This window comes from Melanaphis sacchari, unplaced genomic scaffold (genome assembly GCF_002803265.2).
Source record: "Melanaphis sacchari strain LSU unplaced genomic scaffold, SCAv2.0 Contig134_pilon_pilon, whole genome shotgun sequence".
In the NCBI taxonomy this organism is placed as follows: domain Eukaryota; kingdom Metazoa; phylum Arthropoda; class Insecta; order Hemiptera; family Aphididae; genus Melanaphis; species Melanaphis sacchari.
This window is the reverse complement of record NW_020270560.1, coordinates 1,473,655-1,501,015: the sequence shown is the minus strand read 5'-3', so window position 1 is coordinate 1,501,015 and position 27,361 is coordinate 1,473,655. Positions and strand designations below refer to the sequence as shown.

The 27,361-nt window shown below is 25.2% G+C and overlaps 2 protein-coding genes across 2 annotated transcripts; one reads left to right on the top strand and one right to left on the bottom strand.

Annotated features, from left to right (window-relative positions):
* Window positions 1-352: 352 nt before the first annotated feature.
* Window positions 353-16,755, bottom strand: LOC112591470. Its single transcript, XM_025335308.1, has 3 exons — window positions 16,298-16,755; window positions 12,755-12,985; window positions 353-624 (listed from the first exon to the last, which is right to left on the bottom strand). Exons 1-3 carry the CDS (start codon window positions 16,395-16,397, stop codon window positions 503-505), a joined length of 453 nt encoding a protein of 150 aa, XP_025191093.1. The 5' UTR covers window positions 16,398-16,755; the 3' UTR covers window positions 353-502.
* A 6,161-nt stretch (window positions 16,756-22,916) lies between these two features.
* LOC112591452 lies at window positions 22,917-27,153 on the top strand. Its single transcript, XM_025335276.1, has 9 exons — window positions 22,917-23,128; window positions 23,691-23,846; window positions 23,908-24,118; window positions 24,784-25,507; window positions 25,576-25,761; window positions 25,834-25,954; window positions 26,401-26,631; window positions 26,698-26,809; window positions 26,881-27,153. Exons 2-9 carry the CDS (start codon window positions 23,705-23,707, stop codon window positions 27,095-27,097), a joined length of 1,944 nt encoding a protein of 647 aa, XP_025191061.1. The 5' UTR covers window positions 22,917-23,128; window positions 23,691-23,704; the 3' UTR covers window positions 27,098-27,153.
* Window positions 27,154-27,361: the final 208 nt, after the last annotated feature.

The window sequence follows — 27,361 nt, the reverse complement described above, 5'->3', positions numbered from 1 at the left end:
AAAAAATACGTTTACTAATGCAAAAGTATGGGTATCCAAGACTCCCCTATACCCAATGATCTACAAGTGGTGTTATAGGGTAAAAAATAAAGAAGTATACATTTTGTAATGAAAATAATATTCCGTATGAATTACATCTTGGTACCACTATACATAATAATGATATTTTAAATATTGAAACTATCGATAAAAACATCAACTACCTACAGTTTAAAAAAAAATACAGTGAAGTACTTATATACAAATTTACTCATTTAAATATTATAATTTATAAATATAGTAGTTAATAGTTATAATAATACTAATATCTATTATTAGTTATAAGATCTATAAAATATTAAAATATTTTATATTGAAGATTTAAAATATAAAGACTATTGATACTTAACATCAATCCATTTGTCAAACATTTAAAAATTTTATTTGTAAAAAGTTGATTTGTTTGTTGATTGATTTGGTTTAACAAAATGTATAACTGTAACAATGTATAGTTATGATAAGTTTACTTTTTATGCGCTAGGAACTGATTACAACAACAAGCAGTGATCAGACGATGTTCTCGGCAAGTATTTGAGTGAAGAAAACTACAATCCGCGAATTGGCATTCATTTGGTAAATCTGTATCTGTAAAAAAATAAATAATATATCATTTTTATTTGTTTTAATTTTTATAGGTTTACACTTTATTGTTAATAAATATCAAAAAATATAATCTATCTCAATTTTCAATCTTCGGATGGGTATGTATATACGATAAAATAGATTTTTAGATCTTATAAGTATCTCATCAATGTAATTAAATTATACAGTTAATATTTTTCACATAACTTATTAGCATAAATATTTAATTAGTAGATCAAAAGATTTTTTTTAGATTAAACCCAGTTCGTTATTGTAGTTTACTTAACCTCTGTCCAATAATTCCAATAAAAAAAAACGATTGGGAAAAGTTTAAAACATATTAGTCTTTATAATTAAATAATAAGCATTTCGCTAATAGTTTAAGAAGAACTATAATATTGACCTTATAAAAATAATTATAAAGACATTAAGAAATAATGAAAAAAATATAGCAGTAAATGATATGTATTAAATAGAAATGTTAAAAACGAATAAATGCTAAGTTAATTAATTGCAAATTTTGATTTTGGTAGTTAGTTCTTAAAGACTAAAGTCACCTTGATTGCCTATATAGTTTGACATTGGCACGTGTCATAAGTCCAGTGACGTCATATCAAAACTGACCTGGACAATACTCCAAAATTGACTTCTACATTTAATAACTATTCTTAGGTCAGTATAAACATGATATTTTCAATAATAAAATACCTTTCTTATCTGAAAGGTTTTGTTGTAAATTTAATTAAGTAAATTTATTATTATTTTTAGTTCAATCTCAATAATTACCATTTTTAGATTTTTAGTTATAAATTGTGTACCAGTTTTAAATTTAAATTTATATTATTAAAACATTATTAATGATAATTTTATTATACCACTAAAAATAATTCTCAGACTATAATGTATTGAAATTATGAATTTATAACATTTATTTTCTAAAAGTTATATTTTTACTTTATTCCCGTATAATTGTATACCTTTATTTCTTAGATCATGATATATTTATAAATTATTAGTTTATTTTATAATATTATGCGGATTATATTTTAATTACATTAAAGATTTTTCTGTAACAAAATAACAGGTATTTTTAGAGTATATCTAATGCATAAGCACTTGAATCCCTTAAGTATATATTATATGTATTACATACAGTTAAAGTTTTAAAATAATTTTTTAATTACCAATAAAATTCGATTTATTATAATAAAAAAATCTACAGATTTTTTTATAAAAGAACATTCTTAGAATTTAACTGTTTTACACGTTTTACTTTCTCGAGTACAAGATAAATATGTTTTCGTCACAGTTATTCCAATGTATATATTATAATTTATAAGTACCTAGCTCTTATACACCATAATAATATTATTAAGCCGCAAGAAAAAATGTATAGTGCATAACAATGAGCTTAAGTCATCGATTATCTGAACTTACACTACTTACAGCTATGATTTAAGATAAATAATATAATATAAGGTACTTTTTAGTGTGTATAGACTATATAAACGTATAATTTATACACACTGCTGTGTATAAAGGTGATTATACAAGTTATGACACAATAGTACAATACACACACGCAATATAATATATTGTACTCTACTTATAATTATAATAATTATTTAAATCAAATTCTATAATATAAGCCATCTGTTGTCGAAACACGTTCAAATAATCAATTCCGACATTTTGTTGAATTTGACAACAAATAATAATAATGATAATCGTATATACTATATAGCAATAGTCGTCTCGACGTGCCATTTTTGGTAGAATAGTGTTAACACAAGGTGATTATTTAAAGTTTTAACACGGTAATCAATTATTTTAACAAAAACTATGGACCAACACTAAAATTTTTGAGAATATTATTTTCATCATTTAAATTCATTATGTAACGATATTGTTGAAAACTATACTTTTACAATAACCTTACTTATACTTATATTATACTTTAATACTTTTACTTTTCGAAATTAAGAGTGTTTACTTTTTAAATGAAATATATAGGTATACAAAAGTACGCTGTGTCGTAGAATATAATATGTAGGTATACGAATCGTGTGACCGCGCTAGTTTTTTGTGGTAGATTGCGTAGTAATATCAAACATGGCGAGTTTTTTGTCTGTTTTGAGTGTGTACTCGAGCGACAAACATTACGTATAAGTGTTATGTATATCAGCACACGCGTATAAACTTAGGCATATAATATTATTATTGTAGATATATAAAAATAGCAGGGAAAAAACTCCGGCTATGTTGTTGTGAGAACGGGAGATATAGATGCACACGTCGTAGGTACCCACAATCTGTTATGTACATTGTTATATATATAATACAATGTATATTGTGTATTATGCCTATACCAGACAACGCACAATATAAACGACCTACCGGACTGGTAACTACGTTGTACGTGTTAACGCACGTTACGTTACACGCTTAACGTTATTTTTCCAAATTCCGTTGAGCTATTTACATGGGGAAAAAATATTATGCTATTATTACTGGTATGTTATGACTTATGATATTACACAAATAATGTACGATGAGTGATATTTTTTAAATACTTTACAATATAATATGTGGAATTCTGCCTAAATTTGATTTTATTTCCATTAGGCAATAATCCACAAAGCTTATTAACGTGCTATATGGTACATTGATACGTTATCATTAGAGTTATCTGTAAAGACGATACTCAGTGTTGGTATTATAAAATATAATTTTTTTTGACAAAGTACAGAGGGGAAGTTTGGAAAAATTATTTTTGCTATGTTTAGGTACCTATAGGTATAAGGTAACTAAAATATTAATCTTTAATTTCTCACTAAACTGCTCAATAATTTATAAAGCCTTAAATGCGGCCGGTACTCATATTCTGTAAATACGCCAATTCTCTGTGGTGAACAAGTGAAACTGTGGCAATGGTATTTTGGGAAACACATTGGCACTTACATGGCTATGTATCACAACAGAAACAAGTTTCAAATTTATTGTAACATTTTAAAACACCGTGGAAGACACCTTACTCGCGGGATTGTATTAACATTTTTAAATCACTCGAGATATTTTTAAAGTTGAATTATTAATGTATTATTATTTAATATAATATAATATATTAAGATCGAACGATTGCAACTCCTATTTCGTACTATAGTCTATAGAAACGTAACCCATTCAAAACAATTTTACTGAAATTCACCTTTGGTATAATATTGGTATGTATAGAAAACTGCACATTTGATATAATAATGTTATGCATTTCTCAATCATAGTGCACAAATTATGATGGTTTTGATAAATCGCATAATATACACATGTTTATATAATATGATGTAGGTAACTTGAACAAATGCGTAACGTCGTTTGTCCGGAAGGCACTGTTTGTCGCCGCTGAGTGCTGACGACGATATTATTATTTTTATCGTTTCGATCGTTGGCCGTGAGAACCGTTACAATAAACATATTGTGTAGTGGCATTTATCAGCGGTAGGTGTATATTATTATTGCAAGCTATGCACGATATACCACATCAGTATACGTATACCTATGTATTTGAGATACAATTGGATTGTGGGTTCACAGCTACATTGTCTGTCGTGTAGTGTGCCATTCATTGTGTTCTGATTTGACGTTGCAACCACATAATCTACCGAAAAATTTTCAGAGTTGAACTGTGTTCAGCTAATAGAACACGATACAACAAACGAAGTATCTGTAAACCCGATGAGGCTCCAAGAGCCGACAGCAATATTTTAGTTCACCCAACTGTAATCGTTATTAGACATTTTATGCACCAACAAAAATATACATATAATTGAAAAAATATTGTGAATTGGTACATCTTTAGGGAGAGCTGGAATTATTGCACGCTCAGTCGTATTATTTTTAGTAATAAAAAAATACAACGTTTCGTGTTATAAATATCAATAATATAATACCATATCTATCATCCTGTCATAAATAAATTTTAACGTTTCTAAGTCGTCAGTGAAATACTGTGTTCCGTTTTTCATTGAGACACTTTATTCAATATTCACCACAAATAATGAGACAAGTAAACCTATTAGGTGTTTATCTTCCATTATCAATATTAATTCTTCCTTCACATTTTAAATTGTATTGTGAAATTGCATATATTTTAATTAGTATATTATCTAAATATTGTTAAGTATTATATTATATTATATTATTATACTAATTAATTCTGCGCGGTGTATGACACGTCCAATATGTCAAATTAAATGCCAGTTGATTTATCCTGTCTTAAACTCCGTTAAATTTTTAACACACTCATTTGGGTAGTTTTGACTAAATGTCTAAGCATAAAAATACAGGTCTTCGATTATATCTTATTTTTAACTATTTTATTTTCTGTAATCAATGGCAATCCTCAATAATAAAAAAAAAATCGTTTTTCGTGAACCAACAAAATCCTTTTGTGATCCTCTTTTTAAAATGAAAAATTTAAAAATTTGACTTTAAGATACATATCCTTGGGAACAAAATTACTTTATATCAAATTTCACTAATTTCAGGATTGACTTAACAGTGAATCACATACACACACTCAAACATTCCCTTTCATTAATAATTGTGTGTATACTACTTGTATTTGTATGAACAAACTTTGATCGTTACCATGCATACGACTGATAAAAATATGTTTCCCAAAATTATAAACACATCTAAATATGTTAATGCTTCTTAGAAAATAATTAATTTTTTAACAATTTTTTTGTATGAAAAATAAAAATGTATTTTCATAAAAGACGTGTTTATTGAAAACATTTGATTTGATACAAATTCTTGTTACACATAACGTCGATCGTGCTTAAATATTTTGTTAATTTATTTTTTCTAAAACGAATTATTTTGGGATTTTGTACATAATAATATGTCTCCTAAAAAACTCGCTTGCTATCAGTTCATGCTAGCACATATCCTGCATACCCACCGTGCGTACGTCTAGACGATTTGAAGGGCTAAGCTCGCGTTTACTATTGATCAAATAAATAAAAAACAATTTTCACGGCTTTTATATTGTCCCGCGATCGAACCGATAATAATCGGTCGCAGAAAACGGCAAAAACGACTGTCGTACACAATAATATTATTATTACACAGTCGTCACAGTCGCGCGTTCGGGGCGTCATCCGCAAGCTGACGTGCAGCGGTGGCGGTGGGGATTTTCGTAGGACCGCCCGCCCGCGAAAGTGCCGGCAAAACCGGACGACGACCGTCGGCGAAAATTTTGGCCGTCCGCCGACGGGCAATAACAATTTAACATATTACTATTATTATTATTAAGCGTCGCGGTATTGTTATTAATTAACATGGGCGATTGGGCGATGCCGGCCAAACGGGTTTTTCGAGTAACAGTGCGGTAAAAACCGTCGTCCGTCTCCTCCACGAGGACGCCGTCGGCCCCGGACACGTGCGTCGTTGCGATCCTCCTCCGCCCACCCCAACGAGCCTCGCGCCCCGCCCGATGACTGCGAGACAGACGATAATGCACGGCGGGAAACCCGACCGAACGAACCCTACGCGACGGTATTTCGTCTTGACGCGTGTCGGGACGACGCGACGGCGGCGGCGGCACACTGGGACGGCAGCGGCGTCAAGGGGCGGTGGCCGTGACGGAACGTGTAACCTTGACCCGGCTCGCACCCAAATCTCCTGTTCGCCGCCGTCGCCGCCGAAGGGGGACTGACGACGCGGAAGACAAGACGCGTAATATAAATAATTGTAAAATGTTATTATTACACCAAATGGTGGTTGCTATAATGTTAAAATAATTTAATTTTGTAATGAACGCGCCTGAAAAGGTGTCGTCGCCCTTGCTTGTTGTTGTTGTTGTTTTGGTCGTCGTCTGGACGGTGCATACAGTAGACAGTGACTTAGGACCATCTGTCCTATTACTATATTATTGTTTATTCTACAACGATATTATATTTACGAGACCCATTTAATCTACACGAACCGATTGTTTTAGGGGCTCTGACTAGCTTATAGTCTGACGAACGATTTTTTTTTTTTTTTAGACTATTCAAGACGAGCAAAATCTGTTTTTTATTATATCTGCAGTTAGGTTATTATATTTATGTTATTTTTTTTTTTCGTTTGTGAAGCTGTTCTGCACTTCTGCAGTTTTGCATCGAGTAACGGTACATATTTAATATGTTGTTGCCAACGATTGTTTCAGCAAAATGTAGTGTATTATAATTTAAAATATTTCATTACCTACACACGTAACGAGCGTATGGATTTTATCATTCGTATAAAAATGTTTAATCATTAATTCGTTAGTATTTATAACATCATTATAGTTTATAACATTAGTTCGTAACAGTCCCGTGAGATCAAGCCATCCTAGATCTACATAATATAATATATTGTACGTTTTATATATAGGGACGGTTCTAGGGGAGTCTAGAGGCCGTCACCCCCCCAAGCCCGGATTTCTAAAAATTGTTTATTGTTAAAAACGAAATTGCGAAAAAAAACGTAATACGTACTATTGACTATTATAGACATGTACAAGTGTGTAGTTAATTATATTCACTTATTATCTATAATATGAAGTATAAATAAACAATAATAATTTTAAATATTCTGTGGTATCAATATTATAACTTAGCTCGTTCCAACCAAATCTCTGGAACCATCTCAAGCTGTACTAAAGTGATTTAAAATGATTACGTTTTTTAAGCAAAACGAAGATTTACTTGGTCAAATTTGAAATTATTTTTTTATATTGATATGGGAGTATTTACATGAAAAAAGAGCCGGCCTGGTTTGAAGTGTTTGAACACTTAATTAAATTCATCAATCATCACAAACATGTTAAATTTTATATTTTTACATTATAAATAGAGTAAATCAATTTTTATTGCAAATATATGATAGCCAAAGTTAATAATATCCAAACGAAGTATTTTATATAGATACTTAGTATAGTATTCATCCCTAGTGTTGTGTTATTGCATAACAACTAAATTTACAATGATATAAATAATATTATTAATATTATAATTTTCAATCTATATAATATTGATACAATAAATGACTTTCTACCGAAATCTTTTCACTTTTTGTACAACGGTCAGAAAATTTGGAGGTCTACCTATTGCCTTAGCTTCCCAGAACACAGATATTATAAGACTTTTTCTTAATTATTATACTAAAAATAATTTTAAAAAGACTGTATGATTTAGGTGTGTAACAATTAGGAACATATAATTTCAGATAAATTTTAATATAATTAATATAATTTCAAATAATTAGTTACCAATTAATGAGTTTAATTCATAACTTGAGTATAAAACTTTCGTAATTAAAGTACATTTTTTCATCGTTTCATATTATTATTATTTATTATACGTGTAAAACTAATATGGCACATGTATATGTTACTTTGAATGTCTGCAATTGGTGAATGTCCACATTTATACGTAGTGATTTAAGATTTTACTGATGGTTGTCGGTTGATAGTATAAAATTTGTTTTATTTAAATGTAAATATGAATTATCATTTTCTTTTTTAAATAATTGTCATAATAAATTAAAAATATTAATATGATCATATGGAATCAAACAAAATGATACAATATTAATAAAGTATAAAATATTATATATTTACATAAGGACATTGATAATTTAATGTAAATGCATAGCATATTATTTTAAATAGATTCTTCAAATTTATAAATTTCATAAAAAATAAAATGTTTTATTTGAGGCGACAAAGGAGTTGAGACATAAATAACTTATAAAGAATGACATCATACGAATGGTTATTATCTGATTTTTTATTTAGCTTACGTTTTCGCGAGAGTTACAATTCCTTCATGAATCGTACATAGAATTTTCTATAAAAAAAAAATTAGCGTTGCATATAAGTATGTACCTACATACCTTCATATTATAATTGACACGCGTGCTGAAAGAGAATGATAATAAGTGATAACATTTAGTAACATAATATTTTATCGTTGTATATTGAGTTACAAGTACAGAACATTAGATTTTTTTAGTCACGTGTATTCAAAGAAATCGGTTGTCCAAAATCGAGGTTCATGTTTTAAATATAATATTTTTGTTTTAAACAAGCATTTTTCATGCAGAAATGCAGAATATACATCGATATCGTGTTGCTTTGGCTTTTGGGAATAATCAAAGTGCATAATGTAAGTTGTATTCACACGCGTGATATAATATGCGCGGCATTTTGTGCGTATAATAGGCACACCATAAAATAATATTTATTTCAATAATATTACTATTACATATAAATATAATATAGTTATCATCCTGTATTTTATATTATATATTTATTTTGTACATAGATTGCCAAATATAATTAGAAATGCGATACATAAAAATATAAGATGTACAATGTATATGCATACACAACTATATTTGAACGTAAAGGCTGTCCGATATATTCGATTTTTGAAAATCTTTCGTCGTTTTACCAATAGCAATTGGTATCGTTATAATGAGTTTATATTCAGCTTTATAACATACTTATAATAATAAAATGTGTTCTATTTACTCTTATAAATTATACATGTGATGGAGTACTAGACAATAAAATTTGAATCGATATACCAAACACAATAATTATTTTATGGTTTACTGTAAATGTTTAATATAATTTCAGTAATTTCATTCCGTAGGTTAGAAATTTTAAAAAGTTCAGTTAAATAGTTTAAATGCATTTTTAACTATCTAATTAAATACTATTTTTTTCGTGTTCCTATTTTAAAACTTTAATAGATTTTAATTAATCGCATTTCTAAAAGACTAGAACAATTTAAAAATGTTTATTGTTTCTATAACCTTAATTTTTAAAAAAAAAAAACACAAATATTGAAGTAAGTAATAGGAGTCATTAATAATAATAATTTGTTTGCTATTTGTTGCTGTTACAATATTACTTTTTATACTATTGTATTTTTTTCAAATCATAATTTAATATATTGAGAAATTGATAAATTATTAAATACGCAAGTACAATTTAGTACAAATTAAAAAAAAAATAATAATATAGGTTGTTATATTATTCTATCTTCTATACGAGTATGTTAAGTTTTTATATATATTTTCGTGTTTTATATAATCGTAATAACGATTATTATGTATATGATACATTTAATTATGAGTTAGATTAACCAAAAATATTAGTATACAATTTTATGTTGAAAGTAATAATTATCATATTTTAATACATTTCTGATCGTACCATATTTTACACATGTCGTAGTTAATTTCTTTTTTAGTATTAATAATTATTATTTGCACTACTTGCAGACTCTGTATTAAAAAAATTATGATAAATAAAAAAAATGATATAAAAGTTTGTGATAAATTGTATAGATAAATACTTACTTAAACAAGAAAAGTATTTTAAAATGCCATTTGAAATTATTGAAAAAAAAATATACAAAATTATATTACAAATATAGTATTATTATAAAATATGTATACTGTAACGACTAGCGTGTAATAGGAATTCCGAATTACAAAAGGAAATGTACAGATTAACACGTTGTAGATTTACATTAAAGGTTAGACATTTAGATGACCAAAAAAAAAAAAACACTAATAAAATATAGAAATATTTATAGAGTCGGAGAGAAATATGTCATCTGTCTCAATTACTGATTTAAATTTATAGTTTTTAATAAATAAAATAACAGTAATTGAAACAATTATAATGAATAATGATATATAAATGTGTTCCTAGGCTATATATTATATTCGTATCTATTGATCATCAAAATTTAAATTATAATATTTTATAAAGCCATTGTTTTATTCGTCATTAAGTGATTTAAAAAGACGTTGATTTCCTTTATATAATATAAATAAACAAAAACTGAAAATTTCGTATACTTTTAAATAATCCTATGATGTCTAGAAATTCGAAATGGGGAGTGCTAGATTTTATTCCGAAAAAGTATAACGATAATTTTAGTACTTATAGTTTATTAATATAATATATCATGTATGTATTTATTGTATAAATAAATATATGATATATTATGATCCATCCAAAGGTATTCATGTGGTCTTAGTCTCTTCCTGAATCTACGCCTGCATATACCAAAGATATAGAACGTAACAAAAGAATAATATTTTATACATAACACTATCATAAATAATATTTTACGTAGAAAAAATAATTGAAAGTTTTAATAATCTATTTTAGCTATTTATAAGTGAACAAGCATAGTACTAGTTATTGATAGAACATGTTGTACAATGACGATTAGTGTTCGAATATGTGATTGCATTTGTCTATTTTAATTGCTTTTGCTTAGATATTATATTTATTTCTAAATTATAAGATAATATATTATAATTTGCTAATCATACAATTATTTTATTATCCTATTGTATTATATATACGATATTAATAGTATACGTACAACACGGAGTTTTTTTTATTAAAAAACTAAAGAAATCAATCTGCTATACAATAGGTTTTGAGTGTATAAAAGTCATTGAGTAAATTATTGTAATAGGTGTGTTCAATTTAAATAGCATAAGAAAAATAATTCTCAGCGGAGACAGTACATCAACTATCAGTATCTACTTCTAAGAATGTTTAATCATTTACATAAGTACATTAATTTATTTGTAATATTACAATTATTAATTTATTTTTCTATTGGTATAAACCGTGATATGGTAAACTGAATTTATTTTAACAAAATAATCGTATAAATTATAAAAAAAAAGCATTAAACGTACGATAATATTATACCTATTATATATTATTGTTATTAACTTAAAAATCAATACTAACGTATATTATAATGGCGTAAGGACAACTTATTAGAACAATTGTATTAAAAATTGGGATTTTAAGCTTTTTTGACATGATAAAAACATCATGCATAGAACGAAAAAAAAATAAATAATTCAAATACCGATAGAAAAAATAAAAAGAACTTGTCTACAAAATGCATAACATTTGATAAAAATGTCAAGCCTTTACAGTTATTTTTTCTTAAATTGTAATAAAAATACAATGTCGATTATGTAATAAACTAAAGTTTCAAAAATATTCTCGTTCTTCCATAATTTACTTAGAATACATATTTATTTTTAAAGATAATTTTTAAAATGACTGGGAATTTGCTTTACTTGACTCCTCAATTTAAATTAACTGTATAACATTTTTTGTCTGACACCATTCATAATATTCAAAACCAAAACTTTTTTTCTGATATAAAATATTTTCACATACATATAAAAAAAAAATTCGTTTAGAATCGAAAATGTATAGATTAAACATAAAAACATTATTTAAAATTTTAATTTTTGACTGTTTTGTGAATTCGTGATCAATAAACTATTTGAATGATGAGTTAATAATACTATAAAATGGGTATTAATAATAAGTTAATTTGTTACTTCAGAGGAAACGAAAAACTGTCTAGTTTCTGTACATGCCATATTTAATAACTATTTCATATTTTTAAAACAATTCAAGTTTAGAAAAATACATTTATAAAATGTTGATGTATTCTTATCGGATTGTTGGTTAAAATACAGATATCGTGTGACTTAATAAAATTACCGAATTTGGGTATAATTACTAGGTACTAGGTAGGTACTTATATTTTCTTTTTTCATAATTTCTAATCACTGCATAAAACTATCCCAAGTAACTACCAATTTAACGATAAGTATTATAAACAATACAACCATAAATGTATAAAATATAAATAAATTTGGGTAATATATAATATTATATTAAAGGGATTCGATTCAGATTGTTTTCAAGAAGTTCAGTATAGGCAATATCCAATGTGTATGTGGGTACTGCGTAGTGAGTACAATTGTAAATCAGTAATGACATAAAATAAGCTTTACACACATATTAATTATTTTGTTTTTTTGTAAAAATATCAATTTTTACCAATTGTAAATAATAACCTATTTATAAGATAAAATTTCTGAAGACATATTTAAATTCTTTGTCACGAAATTTACTTGAAAACCACTTTCTTACATTTAAATATTTTAATAATATTTAGGAACTTCAACATTTTTAACGTTCGGTTAATATTGTGCCCGCAATTTTAGTAAGTCGTATTTCACATTTACTTACCGTGTGGATCCAAGCAACAACAGGCGTCATGCAATAATTTGTCGGAGCAGTAACTGTATACACTAGAATCGCAAAACGGACAACCGTTGGGTCGTCGTTTCATGTTTAATCTACCGTTTTCTGGCGGTACGTCATTCGGATCATCGTTACTGTCTCCTACATCCGATACTTCAGGTGCTACTTCAGCTTCAACTGATTGGGATTCCTCTGCTTTATTCGGCAATTTTTTATCTAACGAAAAAAATACGGTTTTAATTTAACTTGTTAGAGAAAAAAATTTCCCATGATTTCTTTGTTCAGATATTAATTTATAGTAGCACTGATTAAATATCAATAATGTTCAAAAATGCTTTATTTTATAAACGCTTTAATTTAATTTATATTAAATATTTTTCATCAATCAACATCACTTTTAAGATGTAATTTAATTATAATAATTTTAATAAAAGTAATAGACAATAGTCGTGTTATTTTATAAATATCAATATATATATAAGCTATTTTAAAATCACAACCCTTGGTTCAAATGAATTCCCAAATATAATTTATTTTTATTTTCTTACTTTGAAGTTACATAAATATAATAGGTATGATGATAATATTAACTCGATTAATCTTATTTTGCTCAATTCAATTGAGTTCATATTCAAAAAAAAATGATGCGAGTTTAACCACTATTCAAGTATAAAATTATTTATTATAATAATGATTTAAAAACTCCCAAAAAAAAGTTTGATTTGTTTATAATATAGCAATCATATAATATAGTAGACACAATTTTTAATTCAATAGATTTTATAATGTGCATTTTATATTTTATGAAAATACAAAATTTTCCGTATTTTAAATAATTAAAATTTTTAACTTAATTTAGTAATAATTAATTAATTATTAATTTTTTTTTTCATGTATTTAATTAATACATTCATTATTTCAGAATATTTCTGTATTTTTTTTTTTTTTTGTATTTTATTTTTATTTAATACTTTAAATGTTATAGTTGTTCATACATTCAAAATTATTTCAGTAACTAAGTAAGCAGAAAGGATTTTTTAATACATAATGTATTATATTTTATTTTAAAATACAACAATTATTTTTTAATTAGTTTTTAAGTACATAGGTAATCAAGTGGTCTAGATGTCTAGTATAATATCGTCCATGACATTAGCTTTAATAAATATATAAATGCCTATTTAATGATTCATTGGTTTTTACAATTTGTATTTAACATAATCTAAGTTTGAACATAAATATACAGTTTGTATGAAATGCAATACTACTTGTATTGCTATAACAATCTAACTTAAATTTATTCAAAGTATTTAAATAAGTAATTATTAATAAAATTTCATTCATGGAATTAGTTTATTATTAATTATTTTAAATTTCATCGATTGCCTGAAATATAATAATTTGTTTGCAACACTTACGCAAATGTAAGCTAAGTTACATATATAACTCCTAGTAATATTGTATCATTGGTTTTTATATCATAAATTGACTAATGGATGATCAATTTAATACCGTTTGTCATTCTATACCGAATAATTTTCCAACCGAATAGCTTAAACCATTTTAAGTCTGTATAATTTATGAACAATAAACATAATTATGATAAAATATGCACAGTCTTTATTATCATATTATATTTTTTTATTTTATTTTTGATTTAGGTCACATTATTGAACAATACATAGATTTAATCGACATCTAAGTATAAAAATATATATTAGTATACTAATATATATTGTATTCATGGTACGTTTAACTAAGATCGATTTTATGTAATTATTCAGTAATTTATTTACTAGGCGTCACGACCTGATTTAGTCAATTAAAAAACTGACACAATGAATACTCACAGCTGAATAGTTGCAGCTTTCTTTTTACGTTATCATGTACATAAACGTTAGGCATCAAAAGTCAGTTTTGCATAAATCATAACCTTTTTTAAATACATAACTTAAAATAACCTAGGCTTTATTGTTTATTCCTCGTCTTAGAATTTCTAAAAAGTGTACCTACCTAATTGTTATAATATTTATTTTTAATTAATTTGTTGTTCAGTTTTTAATAGTATATTGAGGTCAAATAGGTTCTTTTAATTTAAATTTTAAAAACGGGTATGGAAGTTTGCCAAATTGTTGATAGTTTAATTTATTCAAAATATTATATTACTGACATTAATCACTTCAAAAAACTGTACATATAACTTTCACCGTAGTAACATATTATGTCTTGTGCCTTGTACCTATGCTAGTTTTTTACAAAAATTCATTGAAATAAAAATATTTTAATAAAACATAAAATTTTAAATGTTTTATTACCATATTAATTATTAGGTGTTTTATTTGTTATAAATTATAACATGATTTAATTTAATTTTACATTAATCTATACACGATCTGTACTTTTCAGCACAATAAGTACTTATATATGAAGATAGAAAAGTTATATATGTATTATTTGATTAAAAAATCATCCATTAGTGACATTTGATTAATAATATAATTTTATATAATAATAAGTTAATTGTTAATAATTAATAATAATAGCAAATCATTTTCTAAAATTATATATAAGCGGCTATTGACACAAACATTTAAAAAATAAAATACTACTGTAAGATTTTTTTTTATTATTGCCAATTTTAAGTTTTAACTATTTGATTATTGAACATACATTTTTTAACGTTAGAATTGTGGTGTTTTAAAAATAAATAAAAATTATTGACGACAATTAATTATCAAAACGTTTAACTAATTTTAAAATAATAATCACTGATATATATTTTTAATATTAATAGTTAAACAAAGAACTAAGGTAGTTTTATAATAATTCATAACCAATGTAATTTCTGTATGGGTAATTGAATTATAATTTAATAAATTTTTCTACTCTGTTAAATTATGCAGTGTACATAGTAGTATATAATTAGATAGGTACCTAGAAATACTATTTGAAATTTATCTTAGCATACTGTTTGATTTAGTATTATTATCAAAATGTAAATTTTTTTGAATAGTTTTAAGTTTTAATTTACAAACAAAAATACCTAAAAAGCTTGATATTTTTCAGAAAAGAGAAAAATATGTTTTATTTATAATTTCAATCATAGTACGTGATGAAAAACTCATATTATGTTAAATATGAATTGTAATTTTATTTGTTATACCTACTGCTCTTTGACCAAATTTAATACAATTTAAAAAAAATAACTTTACAAAAACTATAATTATAACAGATTTTATATATAATAAATTATATCATCCGTTACATTACTTGTATATAAATTAATGTACTAATAAGACAAAACGGATGCGTAATCATAATAATTTAGTGTAAATTTAATAACTATGTAGTATAGTCTGTATAGAATATAATAAATCTATTGAGTTGAAATCTATTTATTGACGCTAAGTAATAAAATAACTATTCAATATTATACCTATCATAGTTATAATGATATGTTTATATAATATGTCAAATATGTCGTTTAAATTGATGTGTAGATAGATACCTACTAAGACTTTTTCTTACTTTGATGAAGACCCGGAGACCTCGTCGATGTAAAATCGATACAAATGTTCACGATATTGACCACCAATAACAATTTTACCAATTTTCGATTGTTTGCCATCGTAAATGGCAGGTAATTTAACTTACAGCAATAAACAAGTTCACAAATTTAGTTTAACAACAGTTATTTTTACAATAATAAACCGACATTTGATAGAATACGAATCGTTTTTTAACTGAAAACGTAACAGAAACAAAACAAAAAATTTTCAAATGGAAAAAAAAATTGAAACTTTATAAATTCACTGAGTCAAACAAATAATTTCTTAGGTATAAGTACACTTTTTCTGTTGTTATAATAATAATATATTATAAAAATGATGAAGACCGTCGCTGCACGTTTAATAATATTGTTATAGTTATACCTGGTATGGTCAGTTAAACAGACACTGTTAATCAACACACTGCCGCCGCAGCGTTGATAGAAGTCACCGGTTTTCTTTCAGAGATCCTGCTTTTTCCCACTAACATAATATTATGCGGCCGATTTAATTAAGACGAAACACTTTCATTCCGTCTATATCGATGGCAATGTTTCCGGAACTGATAGACGAGTGGGGTTTATGCAGTGTTCCGGTTCAGCTGAGTTCAACACATCATGTAACAGGTAGAAAAAAACTCCAATAATATAAAATGACGGAAATTCGTTGAAAAACAAACGTAACAATACACCACCGTTATTATTATGCCACGAACCACATTTATTAACTCTAACACGACCAATATTTACCGAATTACCATAATCATAATAATTCAAATGAGTACCTAATAACGACAAATTCGTTTTTCTATGGAGTAAAAATCATTGATTGTATTTTGAATGTGTAAAAAATGGACCAATACAAAAAATTTGTTTAAAGTACTTATTAATGAGTGTTTTTAGTATCTATAAGTAGAACTTTACTATGTTATATTATATTCGTATAAAAGATTCACTATTTTTAAATTTTCATTTTCAATTAAATAGGTATACCTACTTTGTATATTATAATTTTATTATAGCAAAAACTTATTTTAACTGATCGTGAAATATTCCCCTACTTTTATTTACTATTTAAACGTTACCGCGGATCAGATCAATTTCTCTTCAATTTGAAATGGTTGAATAAGATTTACCTATAAATTTTTTTCGACGAAATTATATAGAACCATAAATTAATTTCCTATAGATAGTGAAGTCTGTTATTATACTCTTGTTACAGCAGATTATATACTAGTTTAACTAGTTTGATAAAATTATTAATATTTAAAATAATATAAGAATAATTACTGTAAAAAACGTGGTCGATTTTTTCTCGATAATTGTATCTTATAGCTTTTAAGTTAACTATAAGCGTATATATTTATATAAAAACATTCTTGGTATTTAATCATCCATCAATTATTTACAAAGTGTGTATTTAATAAAATTCATTAAAATTGTAGAAACTTTTTTTTTTAATAGTTGTGACTTTATGGCATGATATATTATGGATGAATAAATCAATATTTTAAGAGTAAAAGTAATTTCTAGTAGCTTAATTTTTCTATTTTTTGCGCTGAGCTGAATAAATTAAAATTTTAGAGTCTTCTTGACTATAATAGTTATTAAGTATTGTACCTATCTATTGTTTTAGAGTAATAAATTACAGGCAAGGTTGGGTAGTATTTTTGATATAAACATCTAAAATACATGTCTTAAATACAATTGTTTAATTGACTATATGATATAGATTTCAAATATGCAAAAATGACATAGGTACCTACCTATAATTTGCATCAAAATGTGTAGAACATATCGCAAGTCTAATATTATATACTTATTACCTGGTATACTTAATATCCGATATAATAAGCACTAAATATATAAAAAGGAAATATTATTTGCACCAATATTAAAATTTTATACAAATATTTAAAATTTTCAATTACTGATATAAAATATAAATTATAAAACACAAAAAAATAAATAAAAATATAATTTTAATATAAATTGGTATAATTTATTTTTTTTAATTTAACTCTTTTCATATATTCTAACCGACTTACTTCGCCATCTTGGTATTTCTTCCATTGTAAAATTATGTCTTTGTATCAATATCCTTGAATTTGTACATAAATAAATATGTTTCACTTTGTAATTTTAATAATACATCAATTACTATATGAATGAAACAATAAGCCACATTCAATTAGTCATTTAAATGTGAATGATATAATTCAGCTGCATTTGTAATTCGTGTAATATCATTACCAAAATTTCAACCCAAATTTTAGAAAAAAATATATTAGAATCAAAGTGTTTCTAAAATTTAATCACTAAATTTTGAAATGGTTTAATCTTCAGATGCGATAGAAATTAAAACTGTAAAAGCATTTTAGTTACCTGCTTCGGGTCATGGAAGAAAAACCAAACAAAAAAATACTTCAACCAAATGTCAGAGTTCTTTATTTATTAGTTTCGAAGACCCAAGCTTTGAATTTTCCAAAACCATTATTGCTCTAAATTAAATTTGCAACATTTTATTTTTGAATTTTAAAAAACAGCTAAAAATGCATTATGTGTTGCTATTTCATAATCAACTATAAGTGTTAATGGAGAAAATCTTAAATTATATTTTTCATACAATTTTTAAATGTATTTCCACACTGATTCACAGCATTTTAAAGTTTTACTTATTAGTAAACGGTGAATCGTATGTATATGTAAATAGCTTCGACAACTACAAATGTGTATCGTTTTAGCTGATAAAATAATTTCGAACATACGTAAAATGTACCATCGAAAACTAAAAGTGAACCATTACAAAGATTAAATTTGGTGTTAGAAATATGATTTTAATTACAGTATCTACGAGACAAAACATCTCGTATCTATTAGTTAAAAAAGTTCGATTACTAACTTCATTAATAGCTTCTCCAAAGAATGCGAGGCGTTGTTGGCGATAATTTATGTATTTGTCTGTATATTAAATCTCAAATATTTCCAATACCGTCTGAAACCTTGCAGTATTTTCAATAGCACACAACTCGTAACGCATTATTTTAGATGGTCTGTCAATAATATTTTCAGTTTCTTTGATTTTTTTTTTACATCTATAGCAAAATATATGACACTGGACGTCATGTTCGTTTTTACTATATCGTGTAAACGCTCATCATTAATACGATTAGTACGAACAAATACAGTCATAAGAATATTCATTTCTATTCTAGCAGAATATTTTTATTTATTTATTTATTTATTTATTTTTTGTACACTCAATGACGAATTGCTATTGCCACTGGCCATTTCTCGTTAAAACTTATATTTTTGCTCATTAAATAAAATACATTCAATATCTTTATTAGTTAGTATTAATTTTTTTTTAAATTCATTTTCAACTTACACAAACACTTACTAAGTATCTACGATTTACCTACTAACAATATGTTAAACACAAAACTGCTAACACACTATCGTGTGATAATCTATCATACTCAAACGATAAATTTGTCAATTAAGATTATATTCATTTGGAGTTTTTGAACTATATAATTCTAAATTGAATATTTTTTATCTGGAATGAAGCACACAGGCACGATTAATCTATTTAATCTATTATATATATTAACTATAGCACTCAGGCATCTAGGGTTTTTGGTGCTTTTGTACCATACTTTTTTTTTTTATTGTTATCTCAGTTTGACGCATATATCTTCCCCGGTTTAATTATACGTAATTTATCGATAAGAACTAGAAATCATCGAGTATTTTGGATTGTGATGTGTACCTACATTTTTAGTCTATTATCGAGCATTTCATAAACTAATTTAACAACTTTTATTGAGAGGATGTCAGTACCTACAGTATTTGTTTTTTCTCTGACCTTAGCGTATACATTATTGACAAAAGTCAAATAGCCTACACCTAAAATCGTTTTTTATGAATTATGAACATATTTTACTTAATTTTGTTTTTTGTTTTTTGACTTTGAAATTAATAAATTGTTTTTTAATTTAAATGGATACTAAGTTGTTTCAATATTTAAACAAATTGAAAAGTCAAACCCTCAAAAATGCATGTCGCATTGATATTATCTTATGGAGTAATAGTACTTAATAAATATTACATACATATTATTTTATCTTAAAAAAAAATCTTAAATCTGTTCCACACAACTCGTATACTTGGCGATAAGGTATTTATTTAATCGAAAAACATAACGGTTATATTTTCACTTGCCAAATGCCTGAGTCACTCTTAATATAGTATCCCATCTATTGTAGAAAACTATTACTCAATCTGTGTATCTTTAACCTAATCGAGACTACTGTTTATTGGGTACCTATGTGTCTGTGTGTTATAAAGTCCATCGTTTGCATGACTGATGAATGGTTAATCAAATATCATTATATCATTTTTATTAATCATTATATTATTTATTAGTAGCTACTAATAGCTACTATAGTAATATACCTAGGTAGTCAGAAAAAATACCAACGGAAAAAAAAATCAACACATCCCGGTAATTTTTCTCCACTAACTAGCAAACAAAAAAAACCCATGAATATAAGTCTAAAAGAGCACCACGTAATTGTTGTAAAATATAATATTTAGATAAATGATAAATAATAAAAATTAAACATTTAATAAATGGCATTTTTATTACCTATCCAAATATTGTATATATTTTGACATATAAGTCATGACTAATTAAAAGTACCTAGTACAACTAACATAATTTTTATTGTTAGTTACTAGTTAGGTACACATAACTATGTTTATAGTTATAAGGTAAACAATATACCTTTCAATAAATCGCATTTTTATTACCCAAGTGTTTATTTTAATTATTAATTACAATATAATATTAAAATAATTATTATTTTAAAATCTTAGAATGTTAAAATTCGTAAATTTTTTTAGTGGGTACTTTTTCCGCTGTTATTTTACAGTGATTCAGGTCAGAGATGTATTTCAAGTTTTTTTGGTCCAGGGCTAATCATTTTTGCCACCCCCCATCTGCAATATCAGTATATTGCAACATTAATTATTAAAATATAGGTATACAATTTATAAAAAAAAAATACAGTAACATTTAACTTAAACAATATTCTTTATTAAAAAAAAAAAAAAAAAACAAGTACTCATAATAAAATTATCCAAAATATTTGATTTATAACTTTATCGTTAAACCGAACTCAAAAAAAAAAAATATCAATATTTCGTTAAAAATAGATACCACAAGAATTACGAATCAAAAATATTTCTGCCTCTATATTTATTTTTGCCTCTGTAGTATAACTTTACTATACATTTTTTTTATATAGCTATTATTTCTTTTACATTTATTTTGTATACGTATTAAGTACAAAAATAATACGATAAAAAATAAAAGTGATCTATTATATACATACAGTATAAAAAAAATGTAAATAAAATCAAGTTAATTTTTTTTTAAATCACCCAATTACTTAACATTTTGCCGCCTTTTAAAATTTGCCGCTCAGGACTACAGCCCTGGTTAGCCCTAGTATAAATACGTCCCTGATTCAGAAACTATTGCTACCTATATTGTATTAAATATTATGATAATAATTTTTCATTTAATAGCCAATATACAAATCCTGATTTCTACGGACCTTATCCTTGACTAAATACCTACCAATTGTAAGTAAATTCATAAAAATTATATAAGTATTACACATTTGTATAAAAAGTTTTGGAAAAGTTGTTTTTGTTTGTCAGAAAAAACTGGAGAAACGTTTCTAGTTTCTACAATTCTCCCCTCCCTCACACACACATATAACTTTTAAAAAATTGATTCTAAGTCATACAGATTCTATATTAAATATTTATGAAAAAACGTTTTTTTAAGAATAAGGACTGGGGAAACTTAAGAACTTTTACAAAAAATTCCTGTTTAAAATAATAAAGAGTAAAAAGAATATAGATATGTAAATCACATTATAATATAATACAAAGTAAAGATGACATGAAAATAAATTCATTTGAGAAGAAGAGAGGCCACAACTATTTAAGATTTTGTTTCGATAAATATAAAATAATATATATTACGTTTGTTAATCTTTAACCGTTATCAATATGTAACCATACATATACTTCACTACTTCAGTATAACTGTTTACTAGGTATTAGAATAATTTTATATTTTATCCCATATCCGGGAAACGTAGATATTTAAATAAAAGTATGCAAATACTTTTAACAGTATTCAAATGCTTAACATGTTAAACGTGTTAGTTAACCTAAGGTCTGAAAAATTTTAGAAGCAATATTTACAATTTCGAAGATTTTAAAATAAATACTGTAGGTACTTTATACATCAAAATATAGTATAATATAATGATTAGGTATAATGTTAAATTATTATAATATCTAAATACTTTATTAGAAAGGTAAATAATGGATTAGTAAACGACATTCGACATTATGGTTTCCAGGAGACATTACTTATTTTATTATTGGACGATGGTACAACCACACAATACCCATTAATGATAATTTACGATCGAGTGATAATCCTATCAGTAATTTAAGGCTATGTTCAAATATTGAATTTAAAAAGTCAAAATTAAATAAAACCATATTAATATGTTATTTGATGTTTAAAAACTGAAAAAAGTTGAAAATTGTTTAATAATACCTTGTTCTTAAAAAGTTTGTATTGATATTCTTATTAATGTTATTATATCTAATGGTGTCTACTCAAAAGCCATGTATTTAATGCTGCTGTTGACTTCAATCATAATAATCTAACAAATTATTTTGATCTCCTTACATTTTAAAATTGTATTACTTACGGAAAGGTAATGTTTTTATTAAATAATATTGGACTATTGTTTACAACTATTAGCCTATTATTATCACAATATGTACATGAGTTATTGTCTTAAATTAGTTGTTTTTATGTATTTAAATAATAAAATATAAACAATTAGTGAAGTATATTTCTTTTTGTAACATAACTTTTAAAATTATATCATGTTATCAAACATCTTAATTATTATTTTGAATGTTGTGTTCATAAAACTACTATATTTTAAACTACTTACTTACAAGTTAAATTGGTTGAAATGTATTTAAATTATTATCTTTTTTTCATAAAAATTGTTGATCAGTTATATTATTTTCTAAATTTTTATTATTTAAGCTTAACATTTGATAAAATAGTATCAGTATGTAGATATATCGTATACATATTAGTTATTGTAATCATATATATATATATATTTTTAAAGATATACTTATACAATTTTTTTTTGGGATACCTAAAATATAAAAATAATGTTGTCAACAATGAATTATTTATTATGTGTGCATTGTGTGCTCAGTATATTACTTGTCTAATATTTTTTTATTCATTTATAGGCTGTAAATTTATTATGAATACAATCAGCAAGTATGTGCAGTATCTGCGACAAATACATATATTATCATCAAATACTTTTTGGCATCAGTATACAATTAAACAAAAACACCAGTTTTCAACAACTATCAATTCAACATTTTTAAATTTTTCTTCAAGTAATGTCAATAATCATTCATAATAATTGAATGTTAATAAATTATATTCATAATATTTCAGATTTTATTAAAATAAGACATTTATCAAATACTTTTAGTCAATTGGGTTTATCTGACACAGTTACTACTAATGATATTTTAATAACTAGTATTAAGAATGCAAAACAAACAAGTGATGTACTACAAATGTTACGGCTTCACAGCACTGCAATGAATGCTCAACAACATTTACAAGCATTAAACTCTTTGTTTTTACTGCAGAAAAGTAAAAGGTAAATAATAAAAATATTATTATATTGTTAAAACTATACTATTTAATACTGCTAAGACTGATCAAAATTTATTAAAAGAAATGTATATTATTGTAGGAAAAAATTTTTTCTCTAGCTTTAATATACAATTTGTTCAATAAATTAAAGTGCTTCATTAGCTCAAAGATATATCGTGTATTGTAATGTTCTCTGTAACAACATATTTTTTTAAATTAAGTACTAGGTATATAAATTGTACTTACATTTTATTTTTAGATAATAAATAGTTATCACTATTAATCACATTTAAACAAAATAGTTGATTATTTTCCACAATTAGGTTGTGTAATTACAAATTTTAATGTTATTTATTAACTATAAATGAATTATTTTAATTAGAAAACTCTTATGAACTGAAAATTCAGACAGTTAAATTAAAAATATCTCTAAATTTTCTATTCAAAAATACCATTTATAAAATGTTTGAAAACAATTAGTTGTTGTAAAATAAAAATTAAACAAAATATTTATTAGCATACTAAAATCAAATTAATTGGTAATAAATATCTGTGTTTTTAGAGTTTTGTGATTTAATTAAATGCAAACAACAAAACTAATATATGTATTTTTTTTAAATACTTAATAAGATGTTATTTTATTTACTAAATATAATGATTTTATTTTAGAACAAATTTATCTAAGGAAGAACTAACTCGTAGCCCAGAATTTACTGCAATGTGTCATAAAATTCAAAATTATTCAAGAAATCTTGAGCTAAATGATGTTATGAATAGTGTCAAGTACTTATCTTATTTGGGTGTATCTGTTAACAGTAATATAATGCAAATGTTATTACAGTTAATTAGTAAAATGATAAATGATATGTCTTTACAACAAATCACTTTTTTACATTTTTTATTAAGAGAATTATCATCATGCCCTTTAGTTGATGCTTTAAAGCTTGCACTACCGATTGTTTTCGAAACACAAGTACAATACAAACTAGAAGATAATCTATACTGGCAAGTGGAATTTCTCAATTATATAGCTAAACATAAATTGTCTCAAGAAACATATGATTTTGTTATGTCAAGAATTATAAAAAATATTGATCAGATTAGTCCTAAAATTGTACAACAATTATTACTTTGTTTATACTACAAAAATTATTCAACTGAAAAATATATTGATATAATTAACAGATGTTTACAATATTATATGAATCATCTAGAATACATTGCTGGTATTTCAGACATTGGCGCTATTTTGTCAAGAATGATATATAAGTACTCCACAGAATCTGAGTTGTTTTATAATGAACAATTTATTAATAAAATTGTGGAATTCATAATAAAAAATGAAGATAATTTTGAAAATTTGGGATTCTTATTAAAAAAATTAAATAGAATTGTAAGCAAAATGATATTTTTTATAAATTAATAAAGTTGATAAAATACTAATCATCATTATTTCTTTAGGGATATGTTCACCGTGGTTTACTTGATTATATGACAAATAAACTAACCAGTAAACAAGATATTTTAGAAAATATAAAATTTGGAGTATTATTATCTTATATTGCAGCATGTGCTAATGCAAATTATGTTCCACCAGGTTTTGATGAATTAAAACCACTTATACTGACAAGACTTAACGTTCAAAAAGTATTAATAAATTATTGATAATAATTTAACTTTCGTTAGTTATTCTATTAATTCTATTATTTATTATTTTAGGATGTTTTAGAATTACCATGGTTAGTAGCAACATTTGACTTGGCTGTTTTGGACGTTTGGTCAGAAGAACTGTTAGAAAGAGTATTTTCTAGAGATTTTCTTTATGGGTTCTTGAAACGAAGTAATTTATCGCTAGTTTAATATTTAAAGAAAATCAATGCACTACTTATTACTTTCTAATCCATGGAAATTACTCATTACAAAAATTATAGATAATAATATTTTTAAGGGTATGACATAACTTTTAAATTTACAAAGAAATTTTAATTTGTAATTTAGTTAAATTATATATGTTATACAGTTAAATAATGATAAATCGCTAAACTGATATTTTAAACTCAAAAAAATATTATTCTATATAATTTTTGTAATAGCTTATTTTACTTAATATTGTCCATCTTGCACATACATTAGACTCTAATGATTAAAGAGTAAAAACAAATATTGTGTTGATATCCTTTAAATAGAAATATTTTAAAATTAGTGTCATTAAAGTTAAAAATAATACTGTTATACATTTTTATTGAGTTTATTGGTTCAATTTATTTTTTTTATTTATCTATTTAGGTGATAATATACATGATTATATTATGCTGCTTAAACTGTACCAGGCTTCAACAACTTTATACCCTGGAGGTTATAAAGGATCATTACCACCGCAGGAAATTATTGAAAAATCTATTAAAATTTATCAACATAATATCATTGATTTTCCACTAAAAGCTGCCTTAGAACATGGTTTGGGCGGAAGTGATTATGTTCTAACAGGGGTTAGAAGCAAATTAGGACATTTCATTGGTTTGCAATATTATTTCAATAAGATAAATATATTTTTTTAACATTATAAAATCTATTTTATTTTAGATTATTTAGTGGTGATGAGACCAGGTGGATATCCTGTTGCCATTAAAAATAAGATCAAAGATTCTAAATCATTGTTGCTGGAAAACATTGTTGGTGTTAGTGACAATTTTGCGTGAGTTGATTCACTGACTGTTAATTATAGTTTATTAGTTAATAATAATTCTTATATTTTTTATGTTTTAGGATTGCCATATTACTTTACAAACCAAACAGTTATGTCATCAATTTAAATTGTTTAAGAGGTCCGCACATGCTAACAATTAAAACAATTGAAGCTCTGGGCTTAATAGTTTTACCTGTATCATTAGATGTTTGGGATGGCCTTATTGACTATGAAAAGATACCATATATCATGAGAGAGTTAAAATCAAAGGCTGATCTAAATTTAACTATAAATTAGTGTTGTGCATTGTGTATATTTTATATGTATGTACAAGTATAACAATTTATTTATTAAATTGCAGTTTTGTAAATATACTTTTGTTATTATTTAATGTTATATGGATTTTAGATTTTTTTAGAAATATTTGACAAATTAAAGTTAATACAAACTTATTTTTTAGTCCAATTTCAATGTTGATTTTTGAACAATACTATATAAGGTTTTTATTCTATGTACTTAATTTTGAGTTTCCATAAATATTTTTTTTGAATTATTAAACCA